Source organism: Rhea pennata, chromosome 24 (genome assembly GCF_028389875.1).
Source record: "Rhea pennata isolate bPtePen1 chromosome 24, bPtePen1.pri, whole genome shotgun sequence".
Lineage (NCBI taxonomy): Eukaryota > Metazoa > Chordata > Aves > Rheiformes > Rheidae > Rhea > Rhea pennata.
In genome coordinates this window covers 3,463,358-3,481,790 of record NC_084686.1, presented here as the reverse complement: position 1 = coordinate 3,481,790, position 18,433 = coordinate 3,463,358, and the positions used below count along the sequence as shown (strand labels likewise).

Genomic DNA, 18,433 nt, shown 5'->3' with positions numbered 1-18,433 from the left:
GCAAAAGCGCCCATTTGCATATTAGTAACTCGGGAATGGATGAGTCCCTGCAGCGCTACCAGGGCGTGCGGTGGGGTGGGAAGGCGGGAGGGAGGAAGGCAGGCGGCTCGCCCGCCCTCGCCGCCCCGGCTGCACGGATGCGCCCCGCGGCACCTGCCTCCCAGGCCGCGGGCGGGGGGCTCCGAGGGCAGTGCCGGAGCTCGGCCACCCCGGGTAAGACAGGGCAAGAGCAGCACCCAGGCAGGAGAGCGGCCGGAGGGGAAGGCTCCCGAGCTGCGGTCCCACCAAACCAGCTTTTGCCTTGTTCCTGGCCGCTTTGCTCACCTCTGGGCTCTGCGCAGATCGAGCCCGTGAGAGCGGCCTGTGCTGATCAGACTTTGAATCCCACACGTCTAAGTCAAACAGTGAATGATCCTAGAGGAGCCCATCAGTTCAAGCAAGGAAGGCGAGAGCAGAAGGGTAACACAGCTTCGCTAAAGACAGAGCTAGGGCCAAGACACGGGATGACAGTTCCTGACTTGTGCTCTGCACAGTGAGTCACCCAAGAAGGAGAAGGAGAGGGCAGACAGCCTCTTCTTCCTTCTCCACATTGTTTAAAGCTACAGCATTTAACTGACTTCCAAGGAAGCCATGGGGAAAAACAAAACCAAACTCATGTAGGCTTCTGCTGCAGGCAGCTGCCAGAGGCAAGGTCCACCACCAACTCTGTGGTGTGGCAGGGACCAAGCCAACCCGACGGCCCTGGGCACTGTGTTTGCTCCCCATCCCTCCCGTGCACTACCCTGATGACCACTCGCTGCAGCTCAAGGTAGCAGGAAGCCTGCGTGAAACTCCCCAGCTCTGGCGCTGCTCAATCCTATCCTGAAAGCGTTAACACGCTCCATTGGTAGCTGCCAGGTACAAGCTATCACACATTCATCTCTCCCTGGCTAATTCACGTTCCAGGGCTCTCGGCTTTCCCACATGCTGCTCTCCCTCCCTGGAAAGACAGGTTTCTCTGAAGAGATGGGTGGGCGGGCAGGCAGGCTCTCCAGGCCTAACCTCCAACCCAGTCTGATGTTACGGCCTTGAAGTGCGTTCCCTTGGCTTCCACGGTCAGAAAGGAAATCCTCTGAGAGGGAGACGCTGGGAAGAAAGGATAGAAATGCTAAGAGAAAGTCTGCCAAGAAACAGGAGGAGGAAGGTGGAGGGGGAGATGGAAGGGGGGAAGCAGAGAGGAGGGGAAGTTCCTGAGAGCGCCTGGGGTCACACGGACGTTTGCAGGATGGGGAATGGAAGGGAGATTTCTAGGGCTGTGTTTAGAGCTTCTCCAGGAAGCAGAAATGTGACATGGGGTGGTTTGCACAGGCATCTTGTTTCGAGCTGCTAGAGGGGCTGGACTCCTGCCACTGGTGCTGTGGCAGAGCCCAGCCAGGCAGGCCTGAACCGTGGGGCACACCGGGGCAGCTGCTGGGCGGTTTCAGCGTGATCCCCTACATCTGCGGTTTTCCCATGTTGAGCGATGGTGAGGTCAGGTGTCCTCACTGCATCAGACATGGATTTAGTAGCGGCTCCCAGCCAGCCCGAAGGACCTCTGGGGCACAGGAGAGAGCGAAAAGCCCTAGAAAGGCTGGGGGGCTACGAGAGCCTCCCGTCGCCCCAGTCGGGGCACTTTTGCACATGCTGGCTGGCAGTTTCACTTGATCTGCTCCTTCAGCTCCCTGATGCTCCTCCCTTGCTGTGGAGACATGTCCAAGCACCAGGGGTCCAAGCTTGTGCTGGACAGGGATCTCCTGGACATCCTCTGGCCGGGATGCTGGCCTGGCAGATAGGCAGGGATGCGCTGCCCTCTCCTGGCCCTGCGGGTGCCTCCAAAAAGCAACTGGGAATCCTCCAGTATGCCCAGTCCTACTCTGAAGCTGGATTGATCTGCTTTTTCTGACTATTATTTTGTGGTCAATGGAGGAGGGAAAAAAGAGAAAAGAAAAAAAGAAAGGTTCAACAGTTTGTTCCCAAAGAGCTGTGGGAGTAAAGCCCTTCGTGGGGGTATCCTTGGCTTCAGCACTCTTTCACACAAGCAGGTGAGACTACATCTCCTAATCCACCTGAAACACCACTGCTACCATCAGAGAGAAAATATAGGGGAGGTACCAGAGCATCAGCAGTCGTTTCTGCTGTTGAAATAAGAGCATCTTTTCCAGGCAAAGGCAGATTACTTTAACTCTGCCCTGAGACAATCTTTCCTGGATGTCAGCAGATATGCTGCTGCCAGAAGTCAGCTGATCTTATTTTTTCCTCCCCACAGGCATCAATGAATGACCCATATACTCTCATCCTCATTATATGTGGGTGTTACTCTGTATTTGTCACCAGAGTTTATTCCCCTCTTGGAGGAAGATAAGCTCTGCAGATAGAATTTAATTTATGGAGTGCGGCCTTTTGGGTGGGCTCTGAAAGCACAAACTGCAGAAAGATGTTACAAAATCTCCTACAGCTTTTCCTAACAGCAAGGATTTACACCAGTGCTCCTGGCCCACTGCAATATCCTTCTCTGCCAGGAGGTTCCTCTGTCTCCACCTGCAACAGCTGCTTTGCAAGGGTGTTGTTTATGTGCATCAAGAAGAAGGATTTTCCCTTAGAAAGGCAAATGTACTGCAGTGCAGTTCTCTTCTTGCAAGGATGGGGAGATAATGGGATCTTTCTGGGACTAACATACCTAGCTGTAATTTGGGGTGTGACACACATACATCCCTAAATCCTGGAGCTGTGCATCACCTTCACTGCCTTTTCCAGTCTGCAGAAAGATCTACCATGAGTGCTTTCCCCCAGGGACCTCACCAGCGTTTTACTTTCAAGCACAGAAATGATCCAGCAGCACCCACTTGTGGAGGACGGGAAATCTGCACTGCTTCTGGCAGCAGCTCCGGAAATTCAAGGCGCTGCTAGGGACCTCGCCAAGGGCCAGGGCAGCCTCAGGCCAGGTAGAGAGCATTAGCTTCGGGAGGGCGGAGGCACCAGCTGCCTCCCGCGCTCAGGACCTCAGGACGGCAGCACACCGCGGGGATGTGCCCTGGCTGCTCGCCTCCTCTCAAAGCCCAGCTCATCTGGAGCACGCCCCACGAATCCAAAAATGGCTATTGAGTTGAGCTCAATATATGCTGCCTGGAGTTACTTAGCATCCTTCACTTACCTGGCACAGGTAAGACCTCCACGACGTGCTGCCGGCCCTGCCGCTGGCAGAGAGATCAAAACACCCGCTAACCTGCACTGCTGAACACAGGCCCAGCTCATGAAAGGCTCCTCTATTGCCCACAGAGCCAAGGAAGCAGTTTGGTATGGTCCTTTAGCCTCCTTAGAGTATCAAGGAGATGCTCTGTCCCCTCATAAGGGCTGTGCACGATCCAGGCAGCCCAGAGCCTCACCATCACACAGGGAACACCTCCAGCCCTCTGGGACGTGACCCAACTGCTCCCAGCCCTCACCACCTCCTTGCTGCAGTCCGGGCAGGAGAAAACTGGCAAAAAAGGCCTACACAGGGGTCCTGGCAGAAGAGTACACAGGCCCACTGCAGCTCCTCTCCCTCATTGCTCACAGCTTACCTAAGCCAGCAGTTGGATTTAACTGGGGCTAGCAGAGACCAAGTCCCAGTGTCCTGCAAAACAAGGCAGGAGCTGAGTCAGTAGAGAACAACCTGCTGTAAGTGCTGACTACATAAGCAAACAACTCAAAGCTTCTCCAAAAAAATCACTCTGAAAGAAGAAAGCTGCTCTGGCAGCTTGAGTGCAGAACAGGCATGGTTGTGAAAGCCCTCGTCTCTGCACTCACCTCACTAGAGGGAATCAGCACTCCACGTTTCTCCTTTGAGCAGTAACTGAGCTGCAGAGCTTTGAGATGGCCAAAAATTCCGAAGCTGTCATCTCTCCTCCACTATAGCAGTAGAGGGATAACGAGAGGATACTTCTTTGATGCTGTTGCTCCTACAAGCCTCCAGACACAAACTGCAGCTGCACATCTTCATGATGTCCCCTTGCAGGACCCCATCATCACTAGGAGAGAAAAAGAAGGCATCCACCTGCCACTCCCAGGACCACCTTCTCCATCCACTGCCAGCCTCTTATCTCACTGGGGTTGAGGCTCAGAGCTTTCACAGGTGCTTGAGATGAGCCAAAGTTGGTTTCCCATTAAGAGGTCTGTGCCAGGTATGCTTGAGAAACACATGGAGGAGCGGGGTCACACTGAATAGCAGGATGCTTCCCTCACCACCCCATACATAGGTCTTTACTGTCCTGGGCACAAGCTTGAGACCTACCCATAAGAAAACAGCTCTTAATCAAGAACCCAAACAACTGGATTGCACTCAGATTGACCAAAAAAAAAAAAAAAAAAAAAAAAAAAAAGAGTCTTTTAGGCAAAGGATGCTTTAAAAAAATCAGTTTATTTACCTTACAAATGATAAATAATTTGCTTTAGAAAAAAATTATTTCAAGTGTGTTTTACTTCATGTCACAATATTAAAATACCTTTCCCTTCTCCCCCTCCCCCCCCCATCAGGGGATCAATACAAAAATATTTGTGACCCAATGTAAGATTTTTTTTTTGTCAAATTCCTGGATATTAGGCAAAAAGGCACACAGTGAAGGCTTTTCACCATGAGGTACCAGGGTTCAAAATAACCCCAATAGCCTCTTTCTCACCTCCCTGGCTGTTCTAACTCGAGTGAAAGAGGACACAGGAATTAGGCAGTAATCCAGCAGCGCTCTTTATCTGGTGCCCTCCAGGTGCATAACAGAGCCAAGGTCAGCTTCAGTGTCATCCCCAATTTACATATAGGGGAAACCAAGGCACAGCAAAGCAGTACAATATCTAAGAGCTTATTGTGAGTAATTGGCAGAGTAAGACGTAGACCTGAGGAGTTCTGGCCCTTGGTCCTCTGCTCTAAGTCAGGCAGATCAACGCTGTCTTCTTCAAAATAATGGTGCAAACTCCACCTGGGATCATCCTCCCCCCACCCGCAACCACAACGTTATGATGGCAGTCACCAGTTTCTGGACTTTTCTTTCTTAGTGGGAGAGTCACAGGACCAACACAAGAAGTTGGGCCTTAACTAGTCTACATAGGGTTAAGTAGAGCCCTCATTATCAGCCCTTTAAGTGTGTAAGTGATTGCTGGGATATATCCCCTTATTCTATCTTCTAGCCACAGGAGGGATAACAGCCAGTCAGATACTACAAAAAGCTACAGGCAGGCTCTTGCTTTGGGTAGGTTTCGTACCATTGTTGTTTGAGTATGTGGTCCCATAAATTAGCTATTTTTCCCATTGGGAAATGCTGTTATGTCACCAGGAGGTGGCAAAATCAGTGAAAGGGCTTCTTCAGTGGCAGGGATGTTTGACAATTATTCATGTTGTCAAGACCACTTCTCTCCCTGCTCTGACCACCCTAAGGATGCTCAAGGCTGATGACTGTTACCAGAGCTGCTAAATCCAGAGCAGGGCAAAACACATCCCTCCCAGTCCTTCACTCCAGAAGGACAGAACTTGCTTCTTCCTGGAGGCAGCATCACCTGGCAACTGGCAGGAGAGCATTAACATGCAGTTTGCTGAGCCCACTTATCACAGTATGAGGCAGTGATAGGTGGGGAGAAGGTTGCAGGGGGCCAGAAGGAAAGGCACACACAAAGCTCTCCTCATACAAGGCACCTCTGTGGACCATATTCCTTCTTTGGAGCAGCCGACTCCAGGATGCCCTTAACATCATAAGAGAGGGGCAGGAGGAAGATGAGCTACCCCTTGAAAAGGCCTTGCCTGGCGCTGCTAGGTCTCCTCGTCCCACAGACATAGCTGCTTCTGCGGCACATAATAATCGAAGGTGTACCCCTTTTGGCAGCTGCGGATGCCACACTTGTAAGAAGAAACTTTGCCCCCAGCATCCCGAGTCTTGCAGTACTTCAGCATGCACGGGTACCACTCGATGTTCAGTGAGTAGCTGCAGATGCAGGGTTTCCAGCGGTCCGCGCACAGCTTGCAGCGCTGTAGATCGGGGAGGTCTGATGTCTGGGGCAGGACCTCAAACATGGAGCCATCTACCCCTGTAGGAAGAAGCACAGACATTGCTCAGGGTGCTGCTGCTGAAAGACAAGGCCAAGGGAGAGAGCCTCCAAGGCAAGTGCTGCTCTTGCTACAGTCTCCAGGACTGTCACACAGAGTAAGGCTGGAGATAGTTTAGTTGCAGGGTTTGTGTGAATAGACTTAATTCTGGATAGAAACCATTGGAGAACACGGGACTCATTGGAAGAATGAGCCAAAATGCACAGAGAGATGGTAAAGAATGTCTGTCTGTGGGGGTGCTAAGCCAGGTGAAGGGTTGCCTTGAAAGTACCTGCCTAATTGTGTTCACTAGGAGAGCAATATGGAAGACAGATATGTCAAAGAATAGATCCTACCACAGTGTGATGTGCGAGCAATTTGCACACATGCATTATTCACCACTACTGCAGCTGCTGAACAGGAGGCTGAAGGGATCTGTGCTGATCACCAGTAGTCTGGCAGGAGAGATCCCAACACTCTGTCAATCTGTTGACAGAGGCAGTTCCCACCAAATCAAAGAAATTTTTACCTTTCTCCAGCCAAAATTTGACATCTTCCTCTCGGGTGTAAATTGCTTCTTTGGCCTCTGCACAGACATTGTGAATGTGGGAGCTCAGCTGAGCACCTTTGCTGAAGTTCACAGCTACATCCATACTGAGATGTTCGAGGCCTCGGACCTCCTCAGCCTGTCGCACTGTCCTGGGATTTTTCTAGAGAGGACAAAAAAAAAAAAAATTTTTTTGAATCCTGGTTGCAATAAATTTTCCCATCTAGAATATCATGATTTCATGCCAATGTAAGGTGTGCAAATGGATGTTCCTGGGCAAATAAACTTGCATCCTGTTTGGACAGAAGGCACTTATACAACTTCTCGGTGATGCTGAATGACAACCATTTTGCCTGTGATCATTTATCGATGCTTTGTCCTAATGGATGATGCCAAATTACTACTTATTTCATTAGGTAATCTGCAGCAGGGTTTTTTATGGCAATTGCTCCAGCCATCTACTTCCCCTTTTATATAGTCTAGGCTGAACTAAATCACACCTTCACCTACTTTATTAGTGGATTATGATCAATATTATTAATGAAATTAGTTTAATACTGAATCCCTTAAACAGTAGGGGTGATCAAAGGCTGGTCCAGTGAACAGCTGAGCAATTAAGCAGCTGTCTGGGAAAGATATACAGGTAGGACAGCATAAGACCTAGGAAACCGTGGATGGACTAGAGGACAGAGTTTGCACTGAAGCCTGTTGCAGGGCTGTCTCTTACCTGCCGCAGCTTTGCCATAGACTCGCTGGGGATGATCTCGTTGCGGTGAAGCCGCGTGATGAAGCAGAGAGCTTGGAATTGGCTCTGGCCCCTCTCCAGCTCCCCTAAGATTAAGGCACGGAATATCTTCACCTCCTGAAAAAGAAATGAATATCACTACGTTTGTTAAACGACCAAACCTTTGGCATCAGTAGGGGAAACAGACTTCAGGGTCACTGAGAACAGCTCCATCTAAAAGAACAAAGTTAAAGGTCTCATACTTCTGCTACTTGAACAAAAGGGTGTAGGTTCAATCTCACCCAACCCTGCAGCATAATTACTGCTGTCTGTAAAGAAGTAAAGGTTTTCGCAATCCCACTGTGTCAGGGACAGGGCTGCCAGGACACATTCCATGTCCATGGTTCCCACAAACAACGGCTGGTGGTTGTCTGTCCTTTACAAGGAGAGACAGGAATCATTCCCTCTTTCAAGAGGAAATGCTTTCCATCAAATTGACCATTTAGGGCTCTCCTATCAATGCAGGGAAGTCTACCATGTGTCTAGACTTTGCTCAAAGGCTACTCCTTTGCCTTTCAGTCAGCAAATGTCCTGTTGTGACCACACATTCCTCCAGGAGAAAAGCCCTGGACCTCCTAGTTGAGCTGGGATGAATGCAACACCCAGGGTTTCACTTAGCCAGGCTACAACGGCCTGCAAGGGAAGGAGAAATTTAAATCCACCTCTCTACAGGAAACTGTCTTTTAGTGTTTCACTTTCAACCACCTAAGAAATAAAACATGTTGATGCAGCAGCCGAAGCATGCATACTTCCCCTCCTTCCCACAGAGGTAGAGTTATTATCAGGGGTAGTAACAGGGTTATTGCTCTTACTGTAACACAGCTCATCCTGCTAGGGGCCAATGTGTGACCAGAAGGCAAAGGGGAGACAGAGGGCTGGAGAAAGCATAAGCACAGGCAAGAGGATGAGGGCAGAATGAGTGAAAGGAAGACATAACTGCAGTCCAAAAATCTCACTGTATCACAGTACTAGAACCACTGGGACCGGATGTCTGTTCCTCCTAGGAATAGCTAGCTAGAGGGACCAAAACTGCTGAAACCATATCCGAATGCACGTTACATACCACACGAGGCCCCTTTTTTTCCTCCAGGTTGCTATCTTTGAGTTGTAATTGAAGCCCTGTGAGGGCAGCTGGTCACAGCTTCCATACGCCATCAACTAAAAATATCACAAGCCTTTATTACAGCAAAACTCCTCATCTCACCAGTGAGCTATTAACAAGCTGGGATTGCACACCGTCAAAATCTGCACCTATTTTTGTTAAACAAATGTCACATAGCCATTATCTCCATGCATTACTTAGGGCCAGCAGTCCCAACTCTCCTCTGCTACCTTCCCTAGCTTGCTTCCAAGTAACTGGTATTCTGGCAAGTAAATTACTCATTTCTGGACCCAACAGCATGTGGAACAGAAATGAAAGTCATAAATTGCTAAAGCCTGAAGGAACCCATTATGATCAGCTGCAGCTGACCTTCTTTTCTGCCTTGGCTAACAATTTTGTCATCTTATAAATATAGCTTCTGATATGGATTCTAGCACATCCCTAAACCCAGCTTGGCAGCTGTAGTTACTAAAAATGCTAGTGAAACTACTACTGGGTTATTATTTTTTGACAGTTCTAGTGAGAAGAATTCCCACCCAGACATGGACAATCCTAGAACAATCCACATTCGCATCTACATTTAGTCCTGCTGCCTTCTAATTGAGCCATTCTGCTTTGAGCTCCCCGAAAAGCCAAAGCCTAAGGGGGAGTAGATCAAAACCAATGGCCAACCCAGGCATAGCTTTTAACTGTGGATTTAATTTTAATTTGCTTTACACAATCAGAGTTCAGTCTAGGAAAAAAAAAAAAGCAAACGTGGACAGCCATGTTTTTGCATTAGGACTGAAAAAATCTCAGCAACCTGCAGGAGATTAAAAACAGTGCAGTACTTCCCAGATTGAAGGCAATTTTTGTAAAATGAGTACATGCTGAGCAAGTGATTAATCCTTCTGATCTATCAATCCACAATTAAACTTCAGATTCCCAGCTCTGTTTCCTTTTCATGGGATATCCACAGCTCTCTCCCTACCCCTAGCGAATGGTTCAAAGCTCTCACGTAATCCCATACAAGTGCAGGCCCCTCACGCCAGCTCCAGTGCTCAGAGCCCAGCTGCCCCAGGTAGCACTGCAGAGTCTGGAGAGGGAGATGCTCCTTCCAAGCAGGCTCAGGTCTGAGGGCGCCACTTCCACTGTGTACAAAGGGCTCCTCAATTCAGGGGCTCTTTTCAGTGATGAATACAGACAGAAATGCTCCAAGTATTTCTGAGTTCTAACCACATGCGAGAGGAAGGACCAAATCTGATCTCTTGGCAATGCACCAATGGAGCAAAATAGCTCTTGGGGCCATTGAGACAAGGCAGTCCCCAGGAACAAATACAAGGACAGCATAGGGTCACCAGTCACTGCCATATTTCCCTCAGAGAAGCTTACTGTATTCCCTTGTTCCCATCTCACCAGGGAATGACCCAGTGCTGCTGCTAAGCTAATCTAAATATTTATCTACTCACCTCTGTGTGCTTGCTGATTTATAGGCTGAGTCCATGCAACCTCTGGTCAAGATGCCTGCAAACATATTCACTCGAATTGCTCATTGGAAGGGTATGGAGAGAGGAAGAGAAATAATGGGGAAGGGTGATCTTGCAGGGAGGGAGGTACAGATGGAGAAAGAGCCAGTAGAAGGAAATCTGGTAGTAAAAATCAGTAGTGAGTTACAGAGGCTGGAGGGGGAGCAGTGCGCAGAGTAGAGTCCCACCTCACAACCCTGTCTACCTTTGCCAGTAGCTGATCTCCTTAGGTCTTTCCCCTGCCCATCCTGGCAGAAGTCTTGCAGTCAGACAAACATCCAGGCAGTCTTCCTCTCCCCACCTCCCCACCCCAGGTCCCAGAGCAGAGCCAGAAGCCTCTGCGCCTGGCTGCCTCCACTGGTACATTAAACAAAGCCAGATCTTTATCTAAGTCTACCGATACACTAGCCCTGCTGACCTGACATTGCTACCTGGGGGAGCAACTGGAGCAACTGCCCCACGCTGCCGTCCTCACGGCTTGCAAACCCAGAAGAATGCCAGGCTCACAACCCATAATGAAGCTTCACTTCTCCATCTCCCCCTGCCCCAGTGTTTCTGGTCCACATCCCTTTCCCTGCAGCTCTGCTCTAATGGCTCCCTGGAAACACGATGGTCAGGTACAGGCTGCTCAGATTGAAGTGAACTTGCTGGCCAAGGCTAGTCCCTTGCTGCCATCATTTTGGGGGTCTCCACAAGTCAGTGATTCTGGGCAAAGGAGATAATGCTCAGGCAACTTGTCTTAAAAGCGCGAGTGTCCCCACACGTGCAGAGTGAACCTAAGCGCCTGTTGTCCATCCCCATCACCTTGCTGTACAACCCGCCGGCCTGCGGTGCTGCACTGACCCAGTGTGTTGGTCCACATCCCCGTGCAGGGGGCCACTAGACTACAGCTACACTGAGATTCAAGTCTTGCTGCACAACAGCAAAAGAAAGCAGCTCTGCCTGGTGGGCAGAGAGCTCTGGTGCTGCCTGAACCCCAGGAATCAGGCAGTGCGTGCCCACCCCGGAGTCAGGGATCGCCAGCACATTTGTTGGTGTGGAGGGAGGTGCTCAGGGAATAGCTGGAAGGCTCTGGGTTTGCCAGGACTGGTGCAGTCACTGAGCCAGTGAACAGCTTTAATTAAGATGTTTTGTTCGAGAAACTGGCTCCTATAGCATATACTGTTCTAAAGAGAGAAATTCCACCTTCATTTGCTCCAAGCAAATCCAAAGGACCAGAGAAAAGCCCTGCTCCAGCAATCCTTACTGTGGATATCAGCTAGCCTGTAACTGTGCCACACATGGCTCATTTTTCCCAGAGTGAAGAACCTGCAGTGACTGCTCTCTCTCGATAAAGAAGAAATAAGTCTCATCTTCTCCCCAGCTCTTCTTCACCCTTCTTTCTCCAGGCCTTGCCCAGCTCTTCCTCACCTTCCCTGTCTCCCTTGCCCTGGCTATGCAACCATAAGTAGAACAGAAATTAAGCTTGTCCCACCAGGAATCTGTCATGCTTCTCGCATGGAAAAAGCTACCCAGCTTTCTCCTACTCTGAGAGCCTTTCCCTCCCTAGCCACCTCACCTCTTTCCCACCAGAAGAAGCAGAATGAATCAGTGCCAAGGTGGTACCTGACCAAGGCAACAACAGGCACCTTTAGTTCTGGGTTTCTACAAAATTTCCCATCAGGGAACAAGTCTCAACAGAACATTGCCTTTGCAAGGTGGGGACTCCCCAGCTGAACGCATCACGGGGGGGGGGGGGGGGGGTGCTGAGAATCCCTGGCCCTGACTGGTGCTTGTGTGGCAGGTACAATTACAGCTATTGTTTAGGTTTGGACAACAGGATGCTTGGTGTAATAGGGAACAACCAGTTCTGCAGCTATGCTCTAACTGTGGCACTGGGCTTCCAGAGCACGGAAAAAGCAGTTTTTCTTTTGTGTGAGGGAAAAGGGAACTCAGTACCCCAGAGCTCACATCAGCCCAGGTTGCCCTTACCTACCAAATGGACTTCCAGCAAAACACTAGCCGGCACGGAGGAGCAGAGAGGTCATTCAGCTTCCCCCCTCCTCATGCTGTCCTCAGCCAGCTCTTTCAGGGACTGCTATCTGGGGTGCAAGAACAGTTCAGCCTCCATTCCTAAGCTTTAGCCAGTGGAGACTTCTAAGCCTGTGTGGTCTAGATCTGAGCTCAGCCTCTCGACTTCACATTGTGTGAAGCAAAACAGTTCCCAGGGAAATAAATTATTTCAGTGCCTTCTTGCCCCCAACTTACTCAGCTTTCCTGCCAAATTTCTCTTCCCCAACAACATCAGTGCTGCTGTGGGACCCACTTTCATCTTTGCTGTTGCTCAGAGTAGGGGCGGTATGTTGCAAAGAGAAGCAGTTGTCTGGGGTACTCTGTTGCTCTAGCATTCCTGGGCCCCCTTCCTCACACTGTCACCAGCCTTCACTGCCACCCTGGTCTGCCTGTACCCCCTCTGAGGGAACAGCTACTGTTGGCCAGGAAATTGTTCTTGCTTGTACACCATACCGCATGGAGCATGTATTATTGCATCCACACCAGGGATCTAGCCAGTTGAGCTGTACTGTATAGGAGGGGTTTTTTTTAAAATGTCTCTCCTACTGGAAATGGCCAGACCAAAGGGTGTTTGGTGCATAGCCTCTTAGCTTCCCCTTGCCTCAGTTCCCCAGCCACAGCAAGGAGCCAGGAGAACCCTTCGGCCTTCCACTGTGCTCTCAGATACTTGGAAAATCATCCCCTAGTTAAGCATCTTCAAGCTCAGCACTTACAAACTGAGGCATGCCAAAAAGTAACTGGCAGAGGCCACATTTGAAACTGGAGCCTACCTAAGTGAATTGCCCAAGGCCATGGAGCGAGCAAAGAGGAGCTGTGGCTGGCAAGGCCATTCTGCCCTCTAGGCCTACGTGCAGCTCAGCAGGCCATGGCCCTACCTTTGCATTTGATACAACTGTTAATTACCAACACTTGAGTGATCAGTTCAATTAAAAGCCAGCATTTTTAGATCCCTCACTTCACCAGAGTAACAAACACCACAATATTTTAAAAAATTCACCCCATCCCTTCCATCCTCCCAAGCAAAACCAAATCCCTAGAAAATGCAAGCCTGAATAATACAGCATTAAATTTTCTAACGTTTAACGCCACCAAGGAGACCTGCGGAGCACTTCACTCACCATTCACAGCATGCTTGCTTCTTTCCCCCAAATTGTGCAATCCCTCCCAGGGAGAGAGTTCAAAAGATTTCTATTATCTCACAGTAACTTCTGGCAAACTGGTGTCATCTGTTCCAGGAGAGCGCCTTTTAGCACTGCTAGCAAATCTTTGAGAAGCATGCCATGGTACAGCACAGCTCTGAAACTCTGTTCGCCTGAAAATCTGCTTTCCATGGAGCCTGCTTGCACAGATCTCCCTGTTGTCTTTAGCTCATGTCAGGGAGAAAGAATCACTCCAACCTGTGAGCCTCACTCTGATGAAGTCTGGGGTTCTGGGTGCCACCTTGCAGAGAAGCACTGTTGGGATCATCATCCAAGCAAGGGTTCTTGCTATGGACCATTCAGTCCAACAGGTGGCTGGTGGACATGGAACATCTCACTGCTACACCTGGCTCCTGAACACATTCAACACACTTTCCTAGGAAAGAGAGGAATTAAAAGGTGCCAGGTCCCTCTTGACATCCTATTCCTACGAGCAGCTGGCATCAGGTACTTCAGAGCAAAGAGTGAAGCACAGCAGCAGACTTGGGAAAACCTCTTCAGATCATAGCATATCACCTTGATTAGGCAGTCCCACTCCTACAGGTGGGTGCTGAATAACTCTCCTTTTCTATTTCGGGCATGTCTACACTGGAGAAAAGGCTGCTTTCAGAATTTCACAGATAACATCTTGGGGCAGATGCTTTCTTATATTCTCTGGTCATTTAGCACCTAACATGGTGGACCCTGCCATAAGGCCTCAAAACACTGACCCAGACTATTAAGGAACTTCAGCCTTACTATCAAGGGAAGTTGAAAGGACTGGCAATGCATGCATTAATAGGTCAGCAGCCATAGCTTCTCCCCTGCATTTCCAACACAATTTTTGCAATAAAGGGAAAAAGAAACATTCCATCTTTGTACTGACCTTGGACTAAAACCACCCACTTTGTTTTCAGGCCACTGTTAAACAACCGAACAGACTGTGCTACTCAAATTAGACACAACATTTATGATTCTTCTCCCCTCTCACTCCTTTCTGCAATATATTTTATGCCTGACAATACTACACAGGGAACAGACAAGTCATCACATTCTTTCAATCCATGACAAAGAAATAGTCTTCACTATCTCACAATCCAGAAAATATCACGTCCTAGTTTGGGACGCTGCGCTAGGGAATGAGGAAAAAACTAATAGGCTCTAAGGACATGACAGATATCCTCCTCTTGCCCCACGGAGCCTGGGTTGCTGCAGTGATTTGTCTTGTAGGACACAGGTTCCATGAGAAGGCATGGGGCTCCTCTATTTTAGTTGTATCACGGTCCCTGCCTTGCTAGCCCTTTTCTCCCACACATACAGCCACCCCAGAGGTTGCTCCAAAAAGCTACTCACGCTAGCTTTTGCCCTGGGAAGGGGCATTTCCTGGACCCAGCACATCTACCTTGCATAGCTTTCAGGGGCCGAGAAGGATCTGATACACATCTCTAGTGAGTGGAGGGCAAACAGCAACAGCATAGCAATTGGGTTTCTAAAGCTCCTTCAGGTTCAGGTCAGGTGGTGGCAGAGTATGAAGGCAAAGGTGGAAAAAAAAAATCAAAATCCCACCTCTGTCCAAAGCCCTAAATACTGGCTCATCTTCCACCTCCTCTCCTCTCCAGCTGCTCTAGCAGTAGCCCCTCATTAGCAAAGGGAATTAAAAAAAATGCTTTTGGACTAAACCCCTGCAGTTTAAGCCAGAGAAGTGGAAAAATCATTGTGTGAAAACCCAGCATCCTGGCCACAGCATGACCACACAATCTAGCTTGGGAAACCCAGATCAACAACCCCAGCTGCTTTTCCAGAGGCTGAGAGCCTCGGGACCTTCCTCTGGAGAGCAGAAGTTGTGTAATGTTAGAGATGAGCACCAGAGTAAAACAGGGAAATGCCTGCGCGCAGCCAGAGAAGCAGGTCAAAAGAGGAACCCTGGCCAGGCAGCTGCCTGCTCACATCATTACTCACAGTACTGCAAATTCATCTCCTCAGTGCTTTATGTTTCTCTGTTTTTTCTTCAGTCATATTTCAGCAGAGACACGAAACAAAGAGCCAGCAGCCCAACCGTTAGCAAACTGAAGGCCAAGAATGACTCCTTGCAAAGCTTTCCAAGGACTGTCTCCTGATGCATTTCCATCGGGATACGAGGGCACGCATGGAGCTAATGATTTAACATAATGAAGTGAGAGATATCTTTAGAGAAACCTGTGACCAGAAGCAGCACAATTATAAGAGGATAGGACCAAGAAAAGAGCTATCACACTCAGCTGGGTTTGGAGACAAGACACGAGGCAAGGGCTTTGAAGAGCCTAAGTGAAAAATTTTGGAAGGATCAACAGCTCAGGACAACAGAAGTCCCCAAGCTGCATGCCAGGCTCCCATATGGTCTACCTAGAGGATCCATGAAGTGCCTGGATTTCCTGTGGTCAGGAACATGCCATGGTATGCAATTCAAAATCTGTAGATTTGAGAACCCTCCCCCCAACCCAATTCTCCTGGTGTTTCCTGCCTTCTTGGAATTTGTCTTTTTACAGGAATTACAGGACCATTTCCCTACATGTGTGCTGGAATACATGGAGCACACTAAGCTCCAAAATACAACTTCTAGCATCTACTAGCATCTCAGGAAGGGGTGAGCTTGAACCTACACTCTCCAGAGCTCTAGCTGGAGAAGAGCCATCTGAGAGGCTGCAAGGACACTGGGCCCAAAGGGTGTACCAAGAGGGGGAAGAGGCATCAAAACAGCCCTTGGAGGAAGGCTCCAAGGTTCACAACAGGTTGGGACACGATACTCTCCTACCTATGGGTTTGAGCTTCCTCTTGCGGCAAGCCAAAGTCCACCTGAACAAACAGGCTAAACAGAGGGTTGGAACAAGATAACAGTTGCCCTGCCACCCACATGGCAGAGAGCAGCTCTTCCCTGTGCAGCCGAGAACTCACTGCATCCGGCTTGCTTGGCACGCTCTGAAAAATGCCATGCTGGCCCAAAAGCTCCTGTCTCCTGCTGAGGAGTGTGGGTCTCAGGCTTAGCTCAGAAAACATCCTGTCCCTGCAGAGAGGTCACTTCTCACCCACCGGCTCTGGGACAGGGTCAAAGAAAAGCTCCCCTTACAGGAGAGCTGTTTCCAGTCCCAGAGACAGCTGTCAATCAGACACTTCCCACTGAGGAACTCTATGCACACGTGTTCCCAAAGACAGCAGAAAACCAAGAAACTAACTGCATCCCACTTGCATCAGAAGTGCAGATGCCCTTGGGACGGAGAACAAACACCTTCGTTCAGGAGGCAGGACCTTGAGCTCTCCCCTGCACACTGAGACTCTCCAGCCTTGGCCGCATTTGTCACCCCACGCTATGCCGAGCGGCTGCTGCACCCTGCACTCAGGGCTACGCTACCTCCGAACTCAAAGACCCGCTAAGACCCGTCAGGTCCAGCTAGAGCTGCCCGGGCTCGCGGTAGGCTTTGCAGCCCATCCTGCAGGGACCTTTACCACGCCGTTTCACCACGGAGGCGGCCCGGGTTACAGGTGTAACACCAGCGGCAGCAGCCTGCCCGGGCGGCGCGGAGCTGTACGCCCGGGAAGGGCTGCACGCAGGCTGCAGACAAAGACCCCAGCAACGCCCGAGGCTGACTTCTCCTCCAGCGGCGCACGAGACCCCCCTCTCCAAATCCCCAGAAACGGCTCCGGCTTCTGGACCCTCCACCAAGGTTTTCCCCCAGCTCCACGCCGGCCCCGAGGACCTCGCACACCCGCGCCCCCGCCCTCCCGCCCCGCTCCAGAGCCCGGCCCGAGCCCGGCGCGGAGCGCGGCGAGAACCGCGGAGCTCGCGCGGCTCGGCACGGAAGGGCAGCGGCCGTACCTGCCTGAAGTCGGCCGTGAGGGTGACCAGGGCGCCGTCGGCTTCGCGCAGCTCCAGGCTGATGCAGTCGGCGCCGCTGTCGGCGTGCAGGCTCTCCTCGGCCACCTGCCCGCCGGGCAGCCGCACCCGCACCCGCAGCTCGGCCCGCGCCGCGGGGCCCGGCAGCGGCGCCAGCCACAGCCACAGCAGCGCGGGCAGCGCCGGCAGCCGGCGCCGCGGGCCGCGCATCCCGCCGCCTGGGCGCAGCGCCGGCTCCGCGCTGCCCCCGGCCCGCCGGGGCGCCGCGCAGCCCGGCGCCGCCCGCCTCGCTCCGCCGCCCCCGTTCATCCAGCCGCGGCTCGCTCGTCCCCCCCCCGCCCGTCACTTCCTTCCCCAAATCCAGAGACCTGCCTTAAAGAGACAGCGCGCTGCCCGCCTCCAGCTGCGCCCCAGCTGCGCCCGGCGGGGCGGAGGGGAAAAACTGGAAAAGTAAAAAAAAATAAAATAAACAAAAAGGCAGCTTCGGTAAAGGGACCCAAAGCCAAGCTCTGCGCCGCACACGCGCCCTGCTCCCCTCTCATCCGCCCTCGGGCGAGCGGCAGGACGAGGCTCGGGCTGCAGGGAGACCTCTCCTCCAGCAGCAGCCTTCTCTCTGGGGCTGCCCTCTCCCGCGCTCCTTCTCCCCCCACCCCTCCTTGGAATAAATAACTATTTACAATCTACAGTTGGAAAGGGGAAAGGAGATCGGCCTTAGCGACAAACCCCTTCTCTGCTGTCTGCACGGAATACACAAATCCCTTCTCTAAACACGCCGCTGTCGTGAACCAAACATCTGCACGATTGCTCAAGCTCTCACCATCTACAGGAGACCCTCATGGGTCTGTGCTGATGCACACGGGGTGTATTTCTGCCCCCAAGGGGATATAGGGTGGGCCACTTAAGGTCCCCCTCCCACTTTTTTATTTTTTTAATTTTATAAAGGAATGTAGACTTATGTCACTTCAGAATCTGCAGTCAAAAGGCTCCAAATCCGCCCTTCACCCCACTGAAGTCTGCGATCACTTCCAGATGGACAGATGCTCATGAAGGGCCCCTTTGATTTCAAAAGGTCTCTCTGCAAACACAAAGGTCATTGTGGCAGCAGGATCAGGGCCTCAGAGAAAGATCCTTACAAGAAGCAGCACAGAAATAAATAGAAACAACTGTTTAAACCACACTTCCAGAGGGCAAGATCACTCTTGTCTCTAAGTAGTCCTTTCACAGTCAGTGGGACCTCATTTAAGTAAGATTTGGCCCTACGTCTTCACAGCCTCTCTCAAACAAGTTTTATCCTTGAAATGCTTTTTGAGACAATAGTAGTGTGAAAAATAAG

At 50.7% G+C, this 18,433-nt stretch overlaps 1 protein-coding gene across 1 annotated transcript; it reads right to left on the bottom strand.

Annotated features, from left to right (window-relative positions):
• Window positions 1-4,395: 4,395 nt before the first annotated feature.
• Window positions 4,396-17,310, bottom strand: OAF (out at first homolog). Its single transcript, XM_062594569.1, has 4 exons — window positions 17,083-17,310; window positions 7,339-7,473; window positions 6,594-6,774; window positions 4,396-6,066 (listed from the first exon to the last, which is right to left on the bottom strand). The coding sequence occupies exons 1-4, from the start codon at window positions 17,308-17,310 to the stop codon at window positions 5,792-5,794; spliced, it is 819 nt and encodes a 272-aa protein (XP_062450553.1). The 3' UTR covers window positions 4,396-5,791.
• Window positions 17,311-18,433: the final 1,123 nt, after the last annotated feature.

Coding starts and splice junctions, on each gene's coding strand:
- OAF (XM_062594569.1), bottom strand. CDS start 17,310: ATGCGCGGCCCGCGGCGCCGGCTGCCGGCGCTGCCCGCGCTGCTGTGG. Junction 7,474..17,082: donor TCACGGCCGACTTCAGGCAG/GTACGGCCGCTG, acceptor TTTCTTTTTCAG/GAGGTGAAGATATTCCGTGC. Junction 6,067..6,593: donor CAAATTTTGGCTGGAGAAAG/GTAAAAATTTCT, acceptor TTCTTCCTACAG/GGGTAGATGGCTCCATGTTT.